This window comes from Tachypleus tridentatus, chromosome 2 (genome assembly GCF_004210375.1).
Source record: "Tachypleus tridentatus isolate NWPU-2018 chromosome 2, ASM421037v1, whole genome shotgun sequence".
NCBI classification, from domain to species: domain Eukaryota; kingdom Metazoa; phylum Arthropoda; class Merostomata; order Xiphosura; family Limulidae; genus Tachypleus; species Tachypleus tridentatus.
In genome coordinates, this window is record NC_134826.1 from 94,191,755 (window position 1) to 94,217,863 (window position 26,109).

Sequence of the window (26,109 nt, forward strand, 5' to 3'; positions counted from 1 at the left end):
TCGTTGGACCACAAATAAAGAAGATCCTGGAGTGCACAGAATTCCCAAAAAAGCTCAGTAGGAAGAGAAAAAAGCTTGGGACAGCCTTGTCGCAGTGGTTCGGGACTTCTTGGACAATCAAAATGCCGAAAATTATGTGGAACTAATTGAGGCTCTTGTGAAGACCTACGGCAAAATGTCCGCTCATCTTGATAAATTCAAGAACATGGGAGCATACTCAGAGGAGCAAGGCGAGCGCTTCCACCAAAATATACTGGACTTTGAACGCCGCTACCAAGAAGCGTATAACGAAAACATGATAGGAGACTATAATTGGGGGCCGATACGTGAAAGTGATTTACATTATAGTCGCAAATCTCGAAAAACTACTTACTTCTAAACATTTTTGTATAACTTTAGTATAAATATATGTAAATCTTGGTTCATATGTTGTTTTATTCAGACCTTATGTAAATGAAAATGTGCAAATTTGCCCGTTTTTACATAGAAAATAGGTTAATTTTTAAATTTCATTATCCAGGCCATAAAAGCAAAGTTTTACAAACATAAGCAATTAAGAAATAACACATACTATCCAGGAACAAAATTTGTGTTACATAGTGTAATCTACGGAAATGTGAAGAATCAAATGTGTTTCCCTTCTTGTTTATATTATTGAAGTAGTTATCTTTAAATTTCTTTTTTAAGGCTAGTAACACAGGCAAATTATTGTGTACAATTGTACACTGACTTTTTCTCTCCATTACAATAATTTTATTTGCGAGATTTCTGTCCTCTAACCGGAGCTTTCATTGGGCAACAGTGTACTGTACGATAAAAATATGTTAAACTGTGGAACACTGTTTTAATATAGGTATCTAGGCAATAGTCATAAATAACTGATAAATAAAAATTTAGGTGAGAGGATCAAAAATCGCAAATAAAAGTATTTTAACTAAACGTCCATGTAAACATGGTAAACGTCTTCCACTTTTGCACTCGTATAAACGTTAAATAACCATCGTACAATTTATCAACAGAAATATTTGGTGCGAGCTTGCACACACACACACACACACGCTTGTACTGAATACCAGACATTGTTCTTTTAGGTAAATACACTATTAAACCATTATTCGCAATAGTCTTCAATTTTTAAAAATCTCATAATCTAACTTTAGTTGTGGATGGGATTCGAAACCTGTTACTTATGTATGCTTGGTTTTTTAATAAACGTGGATAAGGAAATAATTAGCATGAACCCAAGGATACATGCTATGATTAAATTTACATTTCTCTTTATTCTCATCTCTTAAAGCCTTTCGTATAACAAAAAGTAATGTCGTTGCTTGTTATTAAGCACAAAGCAACACAAAAGGCTATTATGCTCTGTCCACCACGGGTATTGAAACCAGATTTTTAAGAGTAAAAGTCTAAGCACATACAATTTTCCTTGGGAGGGGGGTTGAGGGCAAAACTGTGAAAACTAATCGATTCTTCACACAATAGCTCGATGTTCTGTTTGTCAACATTTTAACACCAAACTATACAATAATAAGGAAAAAAACCCCCCTAAAAAATCAACTAAAGTGTCGTTGCACTATAAGGAATATTTCTCACTTGAGAAAGCATGCTTTACTACATTTACTAACGCGTCTTATTGAAGGAAAATTCACAAAAAACATTAAACTATCAGAGAAATGGACTTACAGGTGCGTGTATTTTCAATAATATTTTTATTCCTTTTAAACAAGGTTTTAGATATTTTCGTTTATAAACGGTAATACGTTTCTCGTTTGTCACCAGCAGAGATGTCAGCTGAAGCCTTTTTTTGTTTTCCTAGTATTAATTAATATGGTAATTACAGAAAATATACTAGACTTATTTATAAACATATAATAATACACAAATTTAATTTGAATCTAACTTAAAATAAGTTGTTTATGACATTTTTATACCAAAGTAAAATATTCTTAAAAATTATATTTCCCCATGTAACTGAACAATACAACTGTTAAGGCTTCCCTTTTTTGTTCATTACGAGCATTGTCAACATCTTTATTTTGTCATCAAAGTACCAACTACTAAACATAAGCTATACATTAGTGTTTAGCATTCCTTATCTCTGATTTGATGTTTTAAAGAACCCGCAAGAATGGAGTTTACTATTACGTACCTTTAGTTTTTACCAGTTTCTTCCCGTGTTAAAGAGCAGGTACAAAACGCTGAAATAATTACTTAAAATGTCTTAAATACTTATCTTCAACAAAACCTTTTTTGTTTTATTTTGTCTATGTAACAATGATATATCACTTAAAACAGGATCACAGTGAAATACCAATCTGCAAGCAAGCTGGTTAACAGCTGTTTACCTTTTTTTTTCAGGCTTACTTTTTGAGAATCTAACATCAAGACACAGTGCATTCGTCAGTAAAAATCAATGACACATCTTGCTGTCCTTCAGGGCCATATTATTTAACTGCACTGGCAGTGGTATGTTGTATACAGTTATCTAAAATTCATATCAAACCTGGATATCACAACATTAACCACCTTTTTTGTGTGCTTAGTAGACAGAAGTGTTAACTGTTGCACAACAAAAACATATATAGACTAACGCATTACTGTTTCTAGCTAATCACTCTACACAACCCTGTAAATGTAAAACGTTCCCCACAAAGGGGCTGGTATGGCATTAATATGTAAAAATCAGTCTTCATCTGAAAGTGGCTCATACTGAGATGATAACAGTTGGGGCAACTGTCGTTCTGGCAGAGGCAAGTGAGCAGAAGTCACCTTAAGTACAGAATTTTGAGGGGAACGTGAATTGCTGCATGAAGAAGATGTGGATTTACTGATACTGAGAGCTGAGAATGGATATGCATATGGAACTGAAACCCCTGAATAGTTGGAGTAAGATACAGTAACAGCTGCAGGAGATGATGTGTGTTGTGTATTGTTATCTGGTATTGAAGGTAAAGCACTGAAGGGAGAAGAATAACTATCAACACCAGGACACTTCAATGATAAGAATCTCATACTAACAGCATTCTCAGAACTCTGGCCATCTTCAGTGGAACATGTTACACTCTGAGGAGCTGAGGTAGGAGACACTGGTTCTATTCTAGAACATGTAGTATTATTTAGAGGTAAAGTTTTGTTTACTAAAGTTTCATCTTGCAAGTGCCATATTATGTCAGACCTGGTATTATCATACCCACAACTGTCTAAAGCTGGATGTTGGTAAAGGTTGGGATGTTTTTCATGAGGATAGTGATTCTCTGTTTTTGGCCTCTTTTTCATGATTTCAGTTTGCTTTTTTTGATCTATGCAAACAGGTGATGCTGATTTTGATTGTATCCCACTACTGTTCATGGTAGACCCATTATGACTAGAAATGTCATCCACTTTTCTCTTTGGACCCAAAAAACCATCCATTGTCATATCGTGTGTTTTACTAAAAACTGGAGGTCGTGGCAGGAGGTAGGAAGAACCTTCTCCCAAAATAGGACTATATCTAAGGCGTGGCTGTGGTGTTAGTCTATCTCGTGACTGGATAGCACTTCCAGTGCTTTGGGGTCGTTCCAACTTTTCTCGCATTTGTAAGCTCTTAGGAGTAGGGAAAGGCAAGTATTTTTCTTTTCTGTCTTGCTTGGAATGGAGTTGATTTGATGCTTCTCCTGTCTCATCTGCTGCTGTCCTCATCACTTCAACTATTTTATTCTTGACATAGTCCAAAGGAGATAGTCCCATTTGCTGATGTTGACTGCCACTGTGCAAGGTTGATAGACCTGGTGCACACTGATTTGCAGCAGGGTTGATCACTAATGCCTCTAGTCTAGCAGTCACTTGGCCAGGGAACAACCTAGTTGGCAATTCATAATGAAGATTGGAAGTGTTCAATTCATCAAGGTTGAACTGGGTTGGAAGAGAGATGGGTTCCACAGTACAAAAAGTAAGGGGAGAGGAATGTGGACGGCTCGGTGTCCTTAAAGATGGGTGATTCTGACTGTTAGGTCTTGGAAATCCACTTGGTGACTGCTTTGCTCTTTCTCTATCTTTCTGAAGAGCTCTTCTCAGCTTCCAACTCTGGTAAGCAAGAGTTGGTGTCAAAGAGTTTTTATCTTCTGATATAGAACATCTATCATTATTTCCATGTAAACCTTCAGCAGCAGCCGCAGCTACTGTTATGCCTTCCAAGGGTCTTCTTGTAGAAACATCAATACGTTGAGAGTTAAATGAAGCTACCTGTGAACTTTTGTAGGAAGACATTTGAGAAGTAACACCTACTAATCTTCCTTCAGAGTAGGATTCATTCTTAGAGAAGTGCACATTGTCAGGTGGTCCAGGACTATAATTCTTAGAAATGATTGCTTCAATGTGTTGACCAAGGGTGAAATTCTTTTCAATCATATTGTTAGGTCTTATTGAACCATGATTTGAAACACAAAACTCTGATTTACTACTCATGTTTTGTTCAGGTCCATCATCTATTGTTATAATCTTCTTTTTCAGAAAGGAAACTCTAGTTAAGTCTCCATCTTTGCCACTCTCCTGCCCCTGAAATAAAACACTTTCTGGTTCAGAGTTTTTTAAAGTACCTTCAGAAGGCTGGTTTATTTGATGAGTGATGATGGCATCAATCAGATTCCCTGCTGTTACTCCTCTAGTGGATGCTGTAGTTTTGGGTTTCTCTTTTTGAAAGGACTGAGATAATATCATAGCTGCCTCCATGTTTAAGTCAGGCTGATTCTGAGGAGCACATGTGGTATGTGGAGAACCATCTATATGATAAGGGTGCAATTTAAAGTTTATCTTCTTCATAGGAACAGAATGGTATTTATCCTGGCCTCCTTCAGAGTTCTGGCAACTAACTAAGTTTTGTAACCGCATTTCTTTTTCAAATTTCTCTTGGGTGAAAGGATGAAGAGCAGCAGAAGGTTGTTGGTGTCTCAAAACCTCAGAAGTCTGCTTTGTGTTATGTCTTAAATCAATCATACATCCATAACCTCTTTGCCTGAAACATGGCTTTATATCCGTATTAGTTTTTCCAGATATTTGTTCCAATCTGTTTGGTTCACCTGATGACTGAATATGAATATAAGGTATTGATTCTGTGTAAGACCTTGAGCACTGTTGAAATTTTGTAGAAGAACTGGTGATGTCCTCATGATCAGACTGTAATATGTCTAATTGGACTACTTTTGAGTTAGTTAAATGGGTTCTTCTTTCATTTCTAAGAATGGTGAGGCTTGGCTGGGCTGCAGCAGCATCCACAAGTGTATTAAAAGCCACATGACTTGGAGGTAGCAAAGAATATGATCTATTTCTACATAAGGCTGAAACATTTGGGGAGGTCTGAATAACTGAAGGTTTATCCTCTGTTCCCAGTGACTGATTATGAATAACATTTCGTCTGGAGGCTGACTGTACAGGAGATAAACAAGGAGACCACTGACTTAACACAGGGCTGTTGGTAGTGTTGGGCTGAGATAAGTAATGGGTATCACCTATAGCTGAATAAAACTGGGATGTCTGCCCTTGAAAATCTGACGATTGGCATGGCATGACAGAATGCATGGGATGCATCTGAGGATCAGAGCCATTTATTGCTACTTGATCCTGTTGTGGGCTAGTCTCTTTTTCCCATGAGGATTCTTGACCACCACACACACTTCCTCTTTGCATTTGTTTTGAAGTGTTAAAATCAATCATTAATTGCTTGGAACTTGAAAGTTCACTGGGAAACCTTTGATTGGTGGATGTGGTAGTGGATGCAGAATACCCTGGATACGGATAGGGGCCTGAGGAAGACACTCTTTCGTAATACTGTTCAACAGCTGGATTGTACACCACTGGCATTCCTGAGCTTGAACATTGAACAAATCTAGCATTTCCATCTTGATATGATGCAGGGGAAGAAGGATGGAGTTCTGGACATGACAATGAGGCTTCAGCCTTTTTCCCAGGAAGTACTGGAGTACCCAGTGTAATTGACCCTCCATCTTTGATGTTAGGAGAAGTGAACTGTTTTAGGCCTTCATGAGATGAGATGCTTACTGGAGATGCAGGTTGTTGATTCAGAGGAGTGCCAAGAATAATTGATTCACAATGACTAGTTCTGTCTTTATAAGCTAGTTTCAAGTTCGTAATTAGTGGTGGTGGTGGAGGAACTGGAGATTTACTTGAAATGCATTTTGGAAAAGACCAAGAAGATGTGATACTTGAGTGATTATTGTGAACTGATCCCTGTTGAACAAGATGTGGGGGCTGAGAATGTAAAAGATCTGTTAAGGGATAAGTTACTTTAGAGCCAAGTTTTCCAACTTGATTAGGGTAAAGATCTCTTTGGAGTGGAATATCTGGAGCACAGTTATACTGCTTGGAATGGGCTGGGGGAGGAGCACTATAATGCATGAGAGGTACCTGCATTGAAAAAGGAGATAATCCAGATGATGGATGGGGTATAGGTGTGATTCTCTCCCTATTCTCCCTAATGAGAGCTGGTATTGAACTTGGTTTTTCCTTCTTGCTAAGGTTTTGTACTTCACATTCAAGGTTCTGACTAGGTTCACATACTAAATGTTGAGCCTTTATGGCCAGCCCTTCAGCACGAGGTAGGGAAAATGATCGAAATTTACAGCCTAAACATGATGACCTATTAGCAGCTGGTACTTGACCAATGATGCAAACTTCACTTGTGTCTTGTTCTGCCTCCACTTCCTGCCCTTCTTCTTTAATTGGAAGTTGAAACACAGTGGAATCCTTACACTGGTTCTTGCCTGATCCTTGAAGACTTATTTTAATAGCCTTATCAATCAAGTCTCTGACACATGTTGGCTCTTCTTTGGAACTAGTACTAACCTGCGTCGTATTGTTCATTGTCATCATTGTTGGAGATTCTCGTTGGGATTGATTGTGCTTTGACTCAAGTGATGAAAACTGACTTGTTTTGAATTCTGAATATTGAAGAGGTTTATTAGAACAAGTGATCTGATGATTGGAAACATTTTGTGCAACCAAAGAATTACTTATTCTTCCCCTACTTCTTTGAACATCACTATCTGCTTGAATTTGGCATTCATCAGCACTTACAGTAGCACTGCTGTCATTATCTGGACAGCTAACAAGAATATCTTGAGAGACACTTTTCCCTTGCATTTCTTTTTCCTGCTGCTTACAACAACAGTCCTTCCCTGAAATATCAGAAATTAATGTGTAACAACTTAGGGATCTCTTAAGTACTTGCATCAAAAACTTAGCTCAAAATAAGTATTAAAAATAAACCTTGTAACAGTAAACACTGTTTAAAACCAAAATTGAGAAAAATTTATTTAACTCAAAATACCTTTCTTTTATTTTGGTCTCAACTCATTATTTGAAAATTAAATGAATTTAATTTTAACTTAGACAATAGTTATATCAAAACTTCAAGTATTTGTCACAAAAATAAATGCTTATAACTTTCACAAAATTTGTTTTTTAACCCTCACAGTACTGATTAAGTTTTGAGGAGGCACATAGTGTAATTGTTTATCTAAAAATTACTTTATATTATTAAAAATAATACATATATAAGTTCTACATTTTTTAGCAGGTTGGCAACATTTCCACAATTTTGTTGGAACTGAGAATTGATCACTGGAACAATTGACCAAGAAAAATGAGATGGATGTTGTATTTATTCAATTACTTTTACAACATGTATAAAGTGGAATTATCTAGTATGAGCAAAAGCACAAACAGCTACTGAAATCTGATTTATTCAAATCAATCAGTTAAGGCTAGATATTATAAATCTTAGTCTATGGCAGAAAAAAGAAAAAAAAACCTTCTCCTAAGATTTTGAAATAAAGATTGTCATGAATATTCAAAGAGATATTTGTTATTTTGAAAAAATAATTCCAAAACCTTAACCTGCTACAATATATTTGGTAATTGGATAAGCAGAACACATAAAATGAGCTGCAAATCCAGTGGCCTAAAACATCCAATGAGTGCAAATGTCACTTATATCTGTATTGACCTAATTATAAGCTGAGGGTTTTCAAAACTGAACACTGGCAAGTTGGCATCGTAAACATTAAACTACAAATTCTTTACTCAAACAAAGAACTTGTATATTTTTTTTCAATCACTGCAAAGCTCTTAACGTTTTTTATAATTTAAGAAGTTTTCAAGAACAATTAAAATCATTATTCCTCATAGAAACATTTTATACAATGTAGTCACACTTCTTTACAAATAAAAGCTTGGCTGGAAATGAAATAGTTAATTAAACTTCAATCTAAGATTTATGACTTGAAAATTTACCTTCTTTTGGATTCTTGTTAGATGGACTTGGAGCACTAGCAGTGTCACTACTACATCCATTATCTTCTTCACAACTTGATGTCCCTCCACTTTCATCCTCATCACTGGCAGTTCTTCCATCTGCTTTGTATTCCTCTTCTTTTGTTTCATGATTCTACATTTGGTAATTGAGATTGAGATATTAAAAAATGTGATTTTTTTGTATATCTGAAAAGGAAATAGTTCTTCATTCTCAATAACACATGAGGATAGAATCTCTGTAGAGTTCCAAAAACTAAAAATATAAAATGCACCTCACTGTCTCACTTGTACCAGAGGCTGCATTTTTTAAAATATATTTTTCTTAATAAAACATATGATTCAAACAAGATGGTTTGAGGCTACTACAAATATATTTTACTTGGTATAATTTCATGAATAATGCATCAGTCATAAGCTTAATTGATAAATTTACTGAAAATTAAAGATAAAGTAGATAAATCTTTGTTTTCTTCCAATGTACAGCTTTCTGTACATAGCTGAGAAGAAAGGTAGTGGTTTGGTGCAACATGATTAAGTTCCTTACCAGCTTATACTCTTGAATTATTTCTTCCAGACCATATTTATGCTTGTAGTTGAAGTAGAACATTTTGCACTGTTCTTTTGTTTTAGTGGCCACCATGTTTGCAATAGCTACCCAGTTGGTTCCTAGTTCTCTCAAGCCTCTTTTTGCAACCTCTATCTCATCTTTGGTCCACCTTGATGACTCTGTTGCTGTAACAAATGACAGTCTATTTACAAAATTTATAGTAAGAGTTACATATCTATTCCCTCAAATGTTTTGATGATTATTTACTGGATAACTATCAATTTTTGTATACAGTGTGTGTTTACATATGAAAATAACATGTCATTTGTGGCTGATACATAGTCATGGTGGAACAGCATGGAACAGAACTACATTTTGCCATTTTTGGTATTTTGTAAGTAGCAGCATATTGTCACCAAAAATTTATTGCTTTTGGGAGAAGTATGTAAAAGTCTACAAGCTGATGGGAAGGACCATACAACAATATTCATTCCAGAGCTCCTTCTGCATAGCTCATACACAATTTGTAATTGGCTCTGTAATAACCAGATATGATTATTTAATCCAGATCTAAGCTTCCTATTTTCAATTGTTGATCTGACAAAAGTAATCTGCTATTAATATATTTATATATGACATCCATATAATTTTTAATACAAGAAATATATTGGAGAAATATGAATTTAAAAATACTGTAGATCTTTAATCCTATGTAAATACCAGATACAATACACAGGGAAACTGAAAAGAAAATCATAGATATGTATGTCAGAGGTTCTACAGATTACATAAATGAAATATGCAAATTGTATGAGAGACAAAAGTATTTTTAATTATTAACATGAACATCATTTTGCTCTCCAAATTTTCAGTCTGAGTCAGACTGATATTATGAATTTCCAGAGAGATCTAAAGTACAGACTTTTGTAAGACATCTGATTTTTGCACACATTAGACTAATACATTTTACTACAAGCATGCCACATTTCACACATATACATGCAGAAAATCTGGAATTATTATCAACATATCTTCTACAATATGGTGTTGACCACATGCACAATTGGTTAATGTACGATAACTTTCAAAATAAGACTATATCTCGTACTATAAGGTCAGTTGAATTGACTGACCTTGTAACTGTTTTGTAATCATTATAGTTTTTGAACTATAACTTTTAATACAATGCCTTCATCTTCACAAAATTTGGTAGACTTTTAGCAAACAAAACAAGTTTTCTGTACATAGAAAATCATGTTTTTTAAAAGTATTTTTACTAAAGATTTATTTGTAAATATATATAATATATTTACTAATTTGAGTAAAAAATTATTTTATGTTAAGATTAAAATGTTTTATACACATTTGAAAATTTTCAAATTTCTCTTGCATATTGTCTAAAAACCTCCAAAATAGATTTTAGTGTTTTTTTTTCAGAAAAACTTTTAAATATTTTATCTTTCATTTTTTCCACCCTAACTCCACACAAGGATGATAAATTTAACCACCCTCACAATTACCAAAAAAAATAAATAATTGAAATAAATCTATAATACCTTTTTCTCTTTTTAGAAACACACCAAACTGTAATATGAAACTATAATTGTTTATCAAGACACACAGTATTGTGTTGTGCAATCAAAACAACTTGCTGAAGGGCACTGTGTATTATTAACAAAATTGATAGTTTAGCAGTTTTCTACCTTCTATACCTTGGACTTTTGTAATACAAACTATCACATATTTTCATGAATGTACTGTACTTCCCATATCAACTTTGAAGCCAATCCATTAAGAAATATCCAAGATCTACATCTCCAGTTTTTCTGAAATTCTTCCATTTTTTTCCTTCACACCAAAAGTATGAAAACATTATTTGACAGCAAATCACACTTTTTTGTTTATGGATTTTTTTCATACTTAGTACACTGATAGATCTTTTCAACCAACAATTAGGAGTCTCACTTGGTATAAATATAAGCCACATGCACAAAGTTTCTCAATAAAACCCATTCAAATTTAACAAATATTTTTGCCCACACCTATGAAAGTCACATTTAACATTAAGGCTTAATATTTTTACTGTATCACCACCTAAAAATTGACATTTTTAGCTTATTGTTATTCAGATTAAAGACAGCTGATTTAGAGCAGCAAAACTATAAGGTGAAAGTATACGCAGATACACAAGTATTGGTTAGGTCAAGCAAACTAGGTTAGCAGTATCTACTTCAAGACTTCAAAGGAATCATAACGATGGATGGTTATTGCTGATTACTCATTGCCAACTTTTCAGTTTGTTTTGTTTTCTGAACTTTGCACAAAGCTACATGAGGGCTATCTGTGCTAGCCATCCCTAATTTTGCAGTGTAAGACTAAAGGGAAGGCAGCTAGTCATCACCACCCACTGCAAACTCAGGGGCTACTCTTTTATCAATGAATAGTGGGATTGACAGTCACATTATAATGCCCCTATGGCTGAAAGGGTGAGCATGTTTGGTGTGACGGGGATTCAGACCTGTGACCCTCAGATTACGAGTAGAGTATCTTAACCACTTGGGCATGCCAGGCCCAACTTTCCAGTACAAATTTATTAAATTTAATAGTTATTTTAATTCAGAGCATTTAGTATCACTAGAATTTTAACTTAACCCTCTCAACATGGGCTTGGTCTATATGACTAACCATGTGACCTGTATGTACTTGGATTAGTCTTTTTAGATTTAATACTTGTAATTTTCAATATAGTCTGTGTATCTTAACAACATTTGGCAGTCTTTCAGTTAATATTGTAAAACTTTCACATAAAAAAATCATAATTTTTAGTGAAGTATTTTTAATAAAATAAAATAAAGATTTGTCCATGAACAGAACATATTAACTATTTGTTTTGAATAGTCCATGTGCAAAGTAATTTTCAAGTTAAAATTAAAAATGCTTTCCTTACATCAAAAATCTCAAACATCCTTTATGTACTCCCTAAAAATTCTTAAATACATTTTAAACGTCTTTTTCGGTAAAACTTGATAGTTTATCTGTTATTTCCTCTAACCTAACTCAAAACAGGATCGGTCAATTTGACCGACTTCATAACCACCAAATAGATCAAAATAAATCTAAGTCATCCTTTTTTCTTTCTAGAATGACTTCATACTGTAATATGAAACCATATTCACTTATCCAAAGTAATACTAAGTTCATAACAGTATACATCTATTTATAATAAAATTTATTGTTTTATTGCCCTTTGAACTAACTTCTGTCCATGCCATTGTAAGTTGTAAATCAATTAGAACATGGGCAACTCACATTACACTATCAAATTACATTATCCACCTGCTACTACAACTAGTACAAGCAGTTCAAATGCATGCTTCATAAAACATTATTATATTACTATTACTATTTATTTTACTTGATCTGATTTTAACTAACATAAAAACATCATTTTTACATTTTAGTTGTTTTTATGATTATACATAAAGAATAAACGAGAAACACATGAAATAAAATACTTATCTAATCTTCTTTTTTCTTGCTCTCATTTGTCAAAGAGAATTAAGCCTAAGTTTTTGTACTACTCATAGGATTGCAATTATTAATTTTTATTCAATTGAATAATGCTCTACACAATATAGACTAATAACATGCAAAAAGTATACAAATTCCCTTACCTCTTAAAAATTTTCTAGCTTTCTAACTGTACAAGAATCATTACAAATTCACCCAAGCTAGTCTTTAACTTTCTCATAGAAACAATGTTCATACTCTGAGTGAAATGACATTTAACTCTTCAGAAGATAACGTTATACAAACCCTAATTTGAGAGATGAAAACTGAGTTTATATTGGTTATAGGTACTGTATAATTCAATGTAAAAGTGAACTATTAACAAATTATGAAAGAGAATGTGAAAGGTGGGTCTGGCAGCTATTAACCAAAAAACATTGAAGATTATTATAAATGTAAATTATCTGAGCAATAATGATTTTATAATGAGTAATTTGTGTCAAATTTCATACTTATTCGAGGGGTGATGAATAAAATATGGATGATGGCATGTTAAGAGAAATATGTCATGTGCTACACTAGGAAAAATTCAGGATTTTTTTTAAATATTGCCAAGTATAATTATGAACGAAAGACTTATATGCTATTAAAACTAAGATTATTAGTTAAGATTTTATGCTGTTCTAATTGATATAACAAATAAAAAATAGTTTGATAAAAGTTTGAATATAAACATTAAAACTGTGTCTCACACAGTAAAGAATAGCCAGGTCAATAGGGTTAAACATTTAACATAAATAGTGATGGTTGATGGTGCTGTATTGATTACATTGGAATGATAACAAGAAGCTGTTAATCTAAATTCCATGGCATTACTATAAACAGTTTTTTCACACTGTTTGCAAGAGAAAAACTGCAACTACATATTTTAAAGAATCTGATTGGTTCTGTAAACTAAAGATCTGTTTCAAATGAGAGAGGTAGCATTCATAAAACTAATGTGGGCTACTATCAAATGTCACTTTTTTACTTGCTGTGGTTTGTTGGTGTGTACCGACAAAACATTATAATATCTAATCAAAAACACCTTAGGTGTGGAAAGAAGGTGCAGCCCAAGAAAAGGACTGAGTATGCAACTTAAAGGAATTAAATGAAAACTGGTAGCCAAACAAATAGCTACATTTATGGCACTGATAAAATATTTAAAGTAAATATTCATTTATTAATTAGCCAAGGCATGATGGTTGGTGGAACAAAATATGCAGACCATCTAACTAATGAATGAATATGAAGAGTAATTTTCAAGTTAATGTTGCTACAGATTTAGTGAACCACCTTGAAAATATTCACTGAGCAAAATTTCATGAACAGGAAAAATTGACAACAGAAAAATGTATATCAAAAATAATTGAGGGAATATTCTGACAATAAAAAAACCTTATACCTACCTTCAGAATTAGGGGTACTTCTCAATTTTCTAACTATACGGTTGTGACAAGCAATACAACATTTGGTTATTTCAGGTGTGAGAGCTAGATAAGAAGAAAATATACTGTACTGCAGCCTACAGGGTTATACACACACACAACAATATGAAAGCAGTTATATTTAATTAACAAAGCAGTAATTGTAATTTCTGTATGTAGCTTAATGGTAAAATAATTGATTTCCTCAAAAATAAAAAAAAATCAAGATATTATATTTATTTATCCAGCCATCCATGTTTTATTATTTTTTTGACTAATATTTAAATTTCTTCTAACTAAAGAAAACATCTAAATACTCCATTCTTTGGAGTTAATTTTTTTCTTTTTTACATCAGCAAAATCAACAAACAGTAAACCTTTCCTTTCCCAGAAAGTTTAAATACAGGTATGTTGATTATACATAGGAGCTTTAACTAGGAGTATGTAGACAACACACAGAAAGCTTAATCCTTTCAGCATGGGTTCAGTCCTCATAACTGTTTTGTGCTTGTTATAGTTTGTATGCTTTTCCTTTTAAATTAGAAAGCATATATTAATGAAATTTGACCAATTATCAGTAAACATTTAAGTACTTTCATACGGAAAATATCAGTTGTTTTTTTTATTAAATTTGAAGGTTTGTTAAACAGTGTTTTTCTCATGACTTTCTTCTTTTGCATGTTGTGTATCCAACATACAAAGCAATTTGCATTTTAAAATTACTTTTATACATCAGAAAGTTTTTAAATTTCACATGCACAATCCTTATAATGTCCCGATAGTTTTTCAAATGTTTTTTTTAAATTCATATTTCATTCTCACTAAAATATCTGTGTGATAGATCTCATAACCACAGTATAAAAATTAGGAAATAAATATAAATTATACCTTTTTCATTCTAGAATGACACCAGATTATAACACGAAAACATAAACGTTTAGACTAAATAGCTTAACTCGCATAACATAATACATTTTTTCTCATATATACATATTTATTATTTTTATTATAATGACCTTTCAGCATGCCCAGCTAACAACTCATAAGTTACAATAATGCAGTGTGTGTGTACTCACATTACTGTATCCACCAATATAAAACTGACCTTTAATCTATACAATGTGACCTGTTTTGTCTGTGTTTTAGCAAACTAGTATTTTGTAAAATATAGTTAAATTCAATTATTACACATTATATATGTGTATAGGTTATTACTACTTACAAGCAAGTTGTTAAACTTTTTTTTCCTAAAACAAAGAACAATAAGTAAAGAAATGAAGCAGACAGTTATCTCTTCTAGTTATGACCTTAGTATTTCATTGCTATTTGTTATAGCTTGCTAAGTCTCAAGAAATTTCTCACATGGAGGATGCAAAATGAAATAATTTTTTTAGGTTTTATATATACATATATACATACACATATCGATGCACACCCACACACATATTTGAATAACCAAAAAAATCATAAGTTGCTTCATCAATACCATATAATTTATTATGTTAGTAACTAAGCTGTATTTTAGTCTAAAAAAATATGAAATTTCAAGCAGGCTAAAGACTCAACTTACCAAACTTTTGTCTTGAAAACAAAAAGAGAGTACAATTTCACTTGAAAATGGCTGAGAACAAAATCACTAAGGGAACATTCTGAGCTTCTGATTGGTTATTCACATGTTATATATACATAAGTAACTTTATATAAGGGACTGTTCCACAACCAGAAAGAGGTGAGTGGAGCTATTGTGTTTGATTCACTAAATATAGAGATAGGTCAGCAAATGAAAAAGGTAAAGTTTTTATTTTATATTGTAGCTTGTCAATATTGGTAATTGGAGTTTCTAATTCGTATAAAACTACAATCTTTGCATTTTGTCATCAAAAACATCTAAACTAAAGCAGTGCTGCATTCATTGTACCACACAACACACAGAAATAGATGTTTAGGTGTATTTTTTAATTTACTTCTAAATTAAGAAATTAAATAAAGTATAATATAAAAATTTGAATTATAATCTACAGTTTTATACCCAACTGAATAACATAAATTCATAAAATAGTTATTTAATAAAATTTTGAACAAAAGTCAAAAAATGCAATGGCAAGGCCTTTTACCCATGACCCATTTGGAAAGGAATATGTAGATAACACACACAAAGTTTGACCTAGGGTGTTTAGAGAATAAACGAGAAGTTTATAAATGTGTTGAAAACAAACAAGAAGTTTAACTTGAGGTGTGTAGACAACATACAGCATGTTTAACTAGAGGTGTACACAAATAAATGTTAAGAATTATTTCTTTCTGCAAGTTTAAATATATAAACTATAACTTACACAATTCTTCAATGATGGCCCTTTTAAGACCCCATAGTAACTCAAACCATTTTCCTGGCAATAGCCGTAAACGTTTAACTTTTCGTTTGGGAGTTCTACACGATGGAATAGGACACCTACAGAGAAATTAAGTTAATAAATATGGAAATATTTGAACAGGGAATGATTAATGATTTTACTATTCCTAATTAGAAATGTCTCGTATGAAAATTTTCTGATAACATTACCAATTGATTATACCTTTCGTATCATCTACAAAATAAAATAGTCATCAAAAGTATATATGATTTTTTTTTTGCTGCTGTCATATTCTGTTTGATTTGTACTTCACGTTTACTCCCACATTTTTAAAAGTTAATTAAAGCTGTGAATCCTCCAAACATTTGTTGTTGTTGTTTCATACTTCTTTTATGATCTTCAGTAGTTTAAAAGGATTGCATTTTTTTTTAAAATCTCATAATACTTTACTCCACTATAAGGTTAATATTATAAATACCTAAAAGCCAAAAATATGAGTTAAACATTTTTAGAAGTCTTGAGTGTCAACTTTCTTGCAATAAGATAGTGAAATATCACTAAAATTTAGATGTATTCATATGTACTAATAATCGAAATGGAACTGTTTTATTTTGTGCTCCTGGTTTTAATCACAATTCAGTCAAACTGATTCCCTTTTAATACACACATACTGTAAACAAAATGGTTTTGTTGTTAAGCTAACTTTCAACATACAAAAAATGGGATAACCTTTACAAAAAATTATTAGTCATGTGAAATTTAGTCTAATATGAAATTTTACTGCATAAGGTAACTAAGGCAATTTTTAACCAAAAAAAGATAAAGGAAAGAATTTGAAATTTAAAAATATTATTCAGCAAAATTATGGTACAGAACAAGAGTCTATGATAAAAAGAACTTTACTATGTAAAGAACAATTGTCCCTAAAAATAAGCTCAAAAACTGTTAAATAAAATATGGAATTTGTGATATGATTCAGAAGACAGAAAAATGAATTTATAAACAATTTAAATACAGTTTCTTCATTGTTGTTTTGTGTCTACATAATACTGAATTATATGTATTTTGTATCTATATATTTTACTGCATTGCATTAAAACAGATAAACTGAGTCATGCCAATAAAAAAAACAAAATGTAAAAAAAGAAATGCAAGACACCCAATAACTCAACTGCCTTAAAAGAACTCCTCCTCTTGAAATCAGTCACATTATTGGGTGTTTTGTTCTGCTGATAAACATAAGTAACATTAAAAGTGTGTGTGTGTGTGTTTCATTATTGAAGATATTATAATTTCAAATAGCCTGAAAGTGAGTTAAATGATAATTTAAATTTAGAAGTTAAATGCACATCAATATGTACCCAATTTATGATACCTACCAACAAGACTGTTACATACATTTTTTTTTAATACAAATGTATTTTCATATACAAACAATAACACAATTTCCAAGAACAAGATTCTTACAAATAATGATTTATATGCAAAGTTTTATAAACTTAAAAACAATCTTGAGTCTCCTATCTGGTCTGGAACTTCCTTGATATCTTATAGAGGTTTTACAATAAGCAAATTAATTTTAAGTTGATGTAGATACAGTTCACTTAAAAAGAAGCTACCTAGGTAGCTATTTCCTGTTTATTGGCACAAACATACTATACTATCTGTGCCAAACTAGATGTAGTAAACTATAATAGTATATGAAAATGAAGGTAAAAATACATAAAATATATCAAATTATGACCTGCCAGGAAGACTGAAGCATTAAGTTCAAACGTGCTGTCAGTCACCTGAAGTTGGCCTTTCCAGTCCTGGGTAAAAATAAAATTAAAATGTCCAAAAGAAATCATGCTAAAACAGTGTACAGTCAAAAAAATCCTTAAATTAAGTTAAAATATCACTTATGACATTTGTTAATGTCAAGGGCAAACCGATCTTAAAAATATGTTTAAAATGGCATCATCATGATTAATTGTAACGATAGCATGATAATAAAATATGTACAATTGTGACCTGAGTTCCACAGAGACCACATATTGGTGCATCAGTACCAGATAAAAGATAGTGGTAAGTTAAAAAAAAAACTGTGACCAATGTGTAGCCTAGCCAAAACAACTTCCTCCCTTTGACCTTTATAGAAACAATATGGCCAAAGAGCTAAAGAAGGCTTGATTTGAAAAAGCTTATTATTTTGTTACTTACTCCAGGTTGATTGCCAATTGTTGTATAGTCAGGTTTTGATAACTGAACCATAGTCCATGTATGGAACAGGGACAGTGGTAACAGAGCCAGAGCAGATGGACTTTGCCGCTCTGTCAGCTAGCTCATTCCCACGAATACCAACATGACCTGGTATTCAAGAAAACAGGACAGAGGTAGATGATAGAGAGAGATGGGCCAGTTTGTTTTGGATATTGATAAGGATAGGATTGTAACTAACATGGAATGACATAAAGGGCCAATAGACAGCTGAGTGAATCAGTATAGATTGTACAATTCATATATTGCATAGTTTCAATATGATTCAGAGCAAGAGAAATGGCATACAATTCAACAGTGAACACAAACTGTAGAGGGGATTCTGTGTGCTACAATCAAACTGTAACAAACCATTGCAGAGCCTACAGAGTCACCATATTTTGAACCATCTGTATATATGGGAATGGATGAATCATTTGAAAGAAGTTCAGCAAATAAAAAGTGATATTTCCAATCAGAAGTACCAGTCTTCCTCAGATAACTGAAAGATAGGTCACAGTTGAGGATAGTAATTAGCCATGGTGGAAGAAGCCAAACTGTTGATACTGCTATGCTATTCAAAAATATATCAAATTTTTCTGATTGTGCCTAAATATGAAAGCTAAAGGGAACAATAGCAGATTTTCTATTATAGAAAACTGTGGCCCACTGGGATGGAAAACACAACCCCAAGTAGGATGCTATGGTAAAGAGTGAAGTTTGGAAGCTTACCTAAGAGACAGTTGCAAATGGCAAATATACAGAGGGGGTTCATGGGATTCCACATACAAACTTTGGACTGGAGAAGTATGAAAGGCCCCAGTGCAAAGCCAAAGCCCATGATGGTGGATAGGATCCAGCATTTTCACTACTGAGGTTCTGGGAAAACCATAAACCATAGACCCATAGTCAAGTTTGGAATGGATAAGGGCACGATAAATTTTAAGCATGGAGTATCAATCCACTCCCCAAGAGATGAAAGAGAGGACATGGAAGATATTTAGTGCTCTTATACATTTAACACGAAGTTGCTTGATATGGGAAATAAAGTTTAATTTACAGTCAAATATAACACCTAAGAACTTTGTCTCATGGATGACAGGAAGTACAGCATCATCAATATGAAGTTCTCAATCTGGATGAATACCCCCATTGGTGGCAGAAAAGTACACAAACAGTTTGAGAGAGAGAAAGCTGAAAATCATTTGCTGTGGTCTACTTAAGCGTATGATTAATTGCAGTCTGTAGCTGCTGCTCAATAAACTTCATGTTTGATGACTGACATGAGACGTCAAAGTCATCAAGGAAAAAACCATTTGCAACTGTAGGGGGTAGCTGTTCACTGATGGCATTAATCTTTATAATGAAAAGTGTGACACTCAGAGCACAGCCCTGAGAGACTCCAAGTTCCTGTAGGGAAAAAATGGAAAAGTGTTGAGCCCGCACAGATCTGGAATCAGCGGTCCATTAAAAAATGCTTAATAAAAAGTGGCAAGTTGCCAAGCAATCCGTATGAGTGAAGGTCTCGCAAGATACAATATCTCCATGTTTTATCATAAGCTTTCTCTAAATAAAAAAAAAATAGAAACAAGATGTTGTCACTTCAAAAATGCTTCTCTAACTGTTGTTTCAAGGAGAATTAAGTGGTCTATCGTGCGTTGTCTTCAGAACCCACACTGAGTAGGTGAAAGAAGGTTGTTTGATTCAAGGAACCATACAAGGCAAGCATTATTCATCCTCTCTAAGGTCTTACTGAGACAACTCATCAAAGCAATGGGATGGTAATTTGAAGAAATCTTTGGATCCTTCCCAGGTTTAAGAATAGGGAGTACAATAGCTTGGTGCCAAGCATCAGGAAAAACATTCTCCTGCCATGTCCAGTGAAAGACAGCCAGAAGAATAGTAAGAGAGGCAGGAGAAAGGTGCCATAGCATCTCATAATGTATATCATCAGGTCCAACTGATGTATTGCCAGACTGATGAAGCACAAGTTTGAGTTCCACCAGTGTAAGAGGGCAATTGAAGTTATAGAAATGATCAATCAAAAAGGAAAGAGGCAGATGTTTAACTCATGTTTTAATAGCTCAGATGAGTTTGAAGAGCTAGCTACACAAGAGAAACATTCACCAAAGTAATGGCAATGCTCTAAGCATCAGCAACTTAATGGCCATTGAATATTAAAACAGGGGGGGCAGAGGTATACCATCCACTCACCTTCCAGATATTGTCCCATATGACTTTTGAACTGGTGGTTGAACAAATGCTGGAGGTAAATTTAATCCAAGATTCCTTCTGGCTTTGATGTCTAACTAGCTGAGCTTGTGCACAGGCTTGCTGAAATGCAATGTGGTTTGTAAGCATGGGATATTTATGAAATTTATCCCAAGCACGTTTCTAAGCTTTTTCATGTTATAAAACAAGCAGAATTCCACCAAGGGCAAGGATGTCATGGGAAAGATGTCAAGGTTTTGGGGATGCACTGAGCAGCTGCTTGGACAATACAGTTAGTTACTGCTGCTACACAATCATCTATTGATGATTTACATAAGATGGCAGGTTCAAGTTCCAAGAAAGCAGTGAAAAAGGGCCAGTTGGCCTGTTCCAACTTCCACTGAGGCACACGGGTTAGGAGGCACTGACCACGGCCAATCTCTCTTAATATGATAGGAAAATGATCACTACCCCGTGGATTGATGTCAACCTCCCAAGAAGAGGAAGTGAAAAGTGAAGGGGAGCAGACCAAAAGATCTACAGCAGTAAATGACTGACTGGGTGCATCAAAATAAGTGTAAGAGCCAGTATTAAAGAGAAACAGGTTATGATTCAGGAACATATGCTCTATAGCACGACCCCTCACATCAATACTAGAACCACTCCAGAGGGGATTATCCCCATTAAGATCCCCCAAAATTAAAAAGGGAGTTGGCAGTTGCTCAATGAGAGCATCAAGGTCTGAGGGATGATAATTGTTTCCAGGGGTAAGGTACAGAGAACAAACAGTGATGGAATGACCCAAGAAGATATGGATGGCTACAGCCTCCAAGGGCATATTCAGTGACAAGGACCGGGTAGGCACATGTTGATCAACCAGCAGTGCTACTCCCCCATGTCCTTGTCCTACACATTACCTGTCATTTTGGTATAAGGAGTATTGTCAAATTGTGACTGTATTAGTAGGTTTTAAAAATGTTTCCTGTAAAGAAAGACATTTGGGAAGATAAAAGTCAATCAAATCCTTGATGTCATTCACATTTGATGGAAAACTTCGACAGTTCTATTGGATTAGCATGGCCATTTTTCTTTATTTTAGAGGAGAATTTGGCATGGAGACCTTTTGCTTGCGACCATGCTTTTTTTCTTTACTGGATGTGGGTTGGTCACTCTCTAGTGATCCTGCTCTGGATCGTGTAGGCATGTCAGTGTTTGTAGACATACATTCCAGTGATTGAGGACATGAACGAATGGTTTGTTTAACTTTTCAGGTGTCAAGAGAGGAAAACCCCATGGAAACACCTGGGCTTGAACAAGGTGAAGTTGGGCAATGACTGGAAGATGTGGTAGGGACAGAGATAGTAGTAGATACTGATTCGTTAACTTTGTTGATTTTGGAGGGTACTTGGTTAAGATGCACTGTTAAGGATTTTGTAGGAGGCACAGAAAGGTCTGTCTGGACTCCTACTGTAGTAATGGAATGGATTACAATAGCATAAGTCTGAGATGGAATTGGGAATAGTAATTTCCAAGCCTCTGGATAAGTAATGTTATAAACTGTCTTGAGATGTTGTACTTCTTTCTCTTTAACCCATTTAGGGCAAGAAGTAAAATAGGAAGGATTTGAACCATTACAGTTAACACAATGTGGTTCTAGTTGGCATTCAAAAGCATCATGGTCTTTACCAGCACAACGGGCACATGTTAAGGAACCATGGCAAGATGTTTTCGAGTTACCAAATCGTTGACAATTAAAACATCTAACAGGGTTAGGAATATAAGGCCATACCTTACAATTCAAATATCTTGCCTTGATTGTGGTAGGAGGACATAATGTTGTAAATATTAATATTAGAACATTTGTAACTTCCACTACACCTGTTGAGGACATCCTACACTGGCACTCAGTTGACCCTGGGCCAAATGGAGTAGCTGATTGATCTTGGGGGGGTGGCATCACAAGACTGCCCATCTACAGTAATTCAAGGCTTGAATTACAAAGTGATGTGTTGGAGTTGGACCCCTCAACCATCAGAATCCTCTCCTCCCCTTCACGGATCACTAGACATGGCAAACACACAGGTGGATGTTTAGATCCCAGAGGAAGTAAACTGAAAGTACAGAACCTTCTCTGGGATGCCCCCTCACTACATTCAGGAATCAACATCAAGGGGAAAGCTAGCTAGCTCTGTGTTCGTTGTTCTTCTCCAGTCACATGCCAAATTATCCACTGCTGATTTTATATAATGTTTTCATAAAAATACTAATGTCCAATTTGAAGTTGCTTAAGTTAAATAGTTTCTAATGTTCAAAATCTATAAATGTTCTTGGTCAAGTACCTGAAATTCTAGATTATTAAGTATTATAAAAATCACAGTTATAGCTTCTGAGGTTTATAGCACACCAACAAATATACACTGTCTCTTTGGGTATTGTCTTGGTTATATTTATAGGCATGAGGAGAGTTTCCCAAAATTTCAGCTTATACAACAATATAGAAAATACACCAGTGTTTATGTACGCATGAATATTGCCAATTCTAACACTTAAGACTTTTCTACAATTTTAGTGGATTGGGAGGAATTTCGTAATATAGATTTAACAGTATGAGTTATGCATGTTCATAAATATAACTTAAATAAACATGAATTTGAAACTGACATACAATAGTCAATCTGTCACAATGTGTGTGTGTGTGTGTGTGTGTGTGTGATGTTTATTAGTTATCACCCCATCTGTATTTGTTAGTTACTTCAGTACTATATATTACTTGTTGAGTTTTCAATTATTCATTACTTACTTTTTCTGCACAGTTTTGAATCGACATGATGCACAAACACACATATAAGGAGTCACATCTGACTCCTTTACATTAAATGTATCACAGTTGTATTTAGTGACAGGGCGAAACTGAGAATGATTTTCCACATGGACTTTACATACTACACAAGCATGAATGCTGTCATCTAGGTAGAAATACAATAACAGTTATTGAACTCTTTAGAATAAACATTACAACGTCAATTATTATTGCTCTTCAGACCATTAGAGTTGCTTTACTTCAAAATTCACAATTACTTAAAGATAAATTTTTCATTGAATAAAATTGTAATATATAACACCAATAATCATTAAGAAATATAAGCTTAATCTGTACATGATAGTAATAATAAAAAAGAAACAAATTTAAAACTGTAAATTTTCTTATTTTCCTATGATTTACTGATTTAAAAATAAATATATTAAATTATCTTATGTTATCAAATCAAGAACTGATAATGGCCAGATTTCTAAAACTTGAAACGTTAATCACACCTTATAACAACGATTTAATAACACAGTGGTGTGTCATGACACAACAGGCAATATACTTTGCCATAACAAACTTGGTAAAGGGCAAATTTCCAACCACTCAACTCAACAGAACAATACTGCTTCTTCAATACTACACAGACCTTTTTGATGAAAGGCATGCATAATAAATATATTAAAATATATTCAGGAAAATGGAAAAACTCAGAATATATACAGCAAAGTTTCCAAAATTATCATTACAAAAGAATCTTTTAACCCAAAAAAATATCATGCAATGAATTTTGGCATATCTTCTGTACTGTTAACAACATAATAAGTATTTACAACTGATGAATATTGACAAACCAAAAGTTTACCAACTTTCACTCATATACACTGTCATGAGAGAGCTGTCTGAATATACTGAAATTAGAGCAACCTTACTAGATTGCATGCCTGTAAGTTGTTCAGATAAGGCTCCAAATAAATTTTAGTGCCTTTGTTCTGCTTTAATATTGTCTTGCAAGGTTATGCTGTCCACCTTCAGTGGCAAATTTGTCAAGAAACTAGTTACAATGAAACCTGTAATGCAAATCCATAGCCATCAGAATAAATATGATCAATGATAGAAGTAGTAGTTCCAATGATGGCATGAAATCTGAACCTCCATTCTTATAAAGTGCAATAACACTCAGCACTTTAATAGTACTGGCATTCTCACTGTCTATGTACACCATGTTTATAAGGTGTTCTAGTACAATGTTAGAAATCAACATTCAATTATAGTAAATCAAAAGCAACTGAAGAATGGTAACATCACTATTTCCTCATGATCTGGTCAACTTTTGTAATTTTTACTGGCAACATTAAACAGTTCATGGTTATGGTCTCTTCCACATTATTTCTGTACATTTTGGTCCAGTTCATGTCTTTTACTCATTACTGATATGTAAACTAGTCATAAACAAGAAATAATTGCATATGCATTGAACTTTAATAGTATCATATCTTTGCACATTTGTTTGTTTTTGAATTTCGCACAAAGTTACACAAGGGCTATCTGCACTAGCCCATCCCTAATTCAGCAGTGTAAGACTAGAGGGAAGGCAGCTAGTCATCACCAACTACTGCCAAGTCTTAGGCTACTCTTTAACCAACGAATAGTGTGATTGACCCTCACATTATAACGTCCCCACGACTGAAAGGTCAAGCATGTTTGGTGTGGCAGAGATTTTAACCTGCGACCTTCAGATTATGAGTCAAACTCCTTAACCCACCTAGGCATGCCAGGCATGTCTTTGCAGATATTATACAGTTTTATTATTGTAATTAAACAATGGGTCACATAAATATACATTTTGAGTACATTGCACATTTGTAACAGATTTAAAGATAATTTCTTATCTATGTAAAGAATAATAATTAACATATACAAAAATAAAGAAATTATAAAGTTTGTATCACCTCCACGTGGTTTTGCCTTGTTGGTTTCAATGTCTTTCTTTTCACTGAAACAGTAAGAAAGAATATAAAAATCATAATTTTAGTTTTACAAAAATATACTTTTAATCAAAAAAAATATTCAAATAATTTTTGAAGACATATAAGTTAATATTTTTGATAGTGTATCTTCACACATTTGATAGAATGTTTTAAGACATAACAATAGCACAATTTTTATTACAAAGCTACATTGGATTAGGACAACAACAAAATTTTACCTATTTGAACTAGATTTACTATCAGTCTCTGCTCTTTGGTCAAAATTATTATTAGTGATGGGCCTGAGATTACTTTCCAGAGAAGATCTGCTTATGGATGATGAAGTTGTTGGTCTAGTCACAGACACAGTCATTGTGGTAATAGTTGTATGACAGCAACTTATTGGGATTGTTACCATTAGAGCTAAAGAAGCTGGCATCATGGCTGACTGAGAGAGAAAAAGTAGAACTTAATCATAAGTATATAACTTCAAGTAGACAAACTTAACCCTCTTGCTCCAGCCATTCTTTACTAAATGTCACATGATTTTAGTGACTTACGTTCAAATTTTAATTAAACTATTTTTTGTTTATATTATATCAAATAGTATAGCAAAAAAGCATAGATAATAGTCCACATTGAAATACTATGCAAGTTTTAAGATCTTAATTTTATAAGGCAATATTGAAAAAAATCC

The 26,109-nt window shown here is 33.5% G+C and overlaps 1 protein-coding gene across 8 annotated transcripts in view; it reads right to left on the reverse strand.

Moving 5' to 3' along the window:
* Positions 1-1,697: 1,697 nt before the first annotated feature.
* The window catches only part of LOC143244584 (uncharacterized), a 107,141-nt gene continuing 82,729 nt past the window's right edge, over positions 1,698-26,109 (reverse strand). For all 8 annotated transcript variants that reach the window (XM_076489543.1, XM_076489546.1, XM_076489542.1 and 5 more), the window contains 8 exons: positions 25,652-25,860; positions 25,395-25,438; positions 23,437-23,602; positions 16,170-16,285; positions 13,819-13,902; positions 8,858-9,045; positions 8,293-8,446; positions 1,698-7,175 (listed from right to left, as the gene is read on the reverse strand). In XM_076489543.1, the coding sequence (XP_076345658.1) occupies positions 2,689-7,175; positions 8,293-8,446; positions 8,858-9,045; positions 13,819-13,902; positions 16,170-16,285; positions 23,437-23,602; positions 25,395-25,438; positions 25,652-25,860 (5,448 nt within the window). In that variant the 3' untranslated portion in view covers positions 1,698-2,688. The remainder of the gene's footprint in view (positions 7,176-8,292; positions 8,447-8,857; positions 9,046-13,818; positions 13,903-16,169; positions 16,286-23,436; positions 23,603-25,394; positions 25,439-25,651; positions 25,861-26,109) is intronic.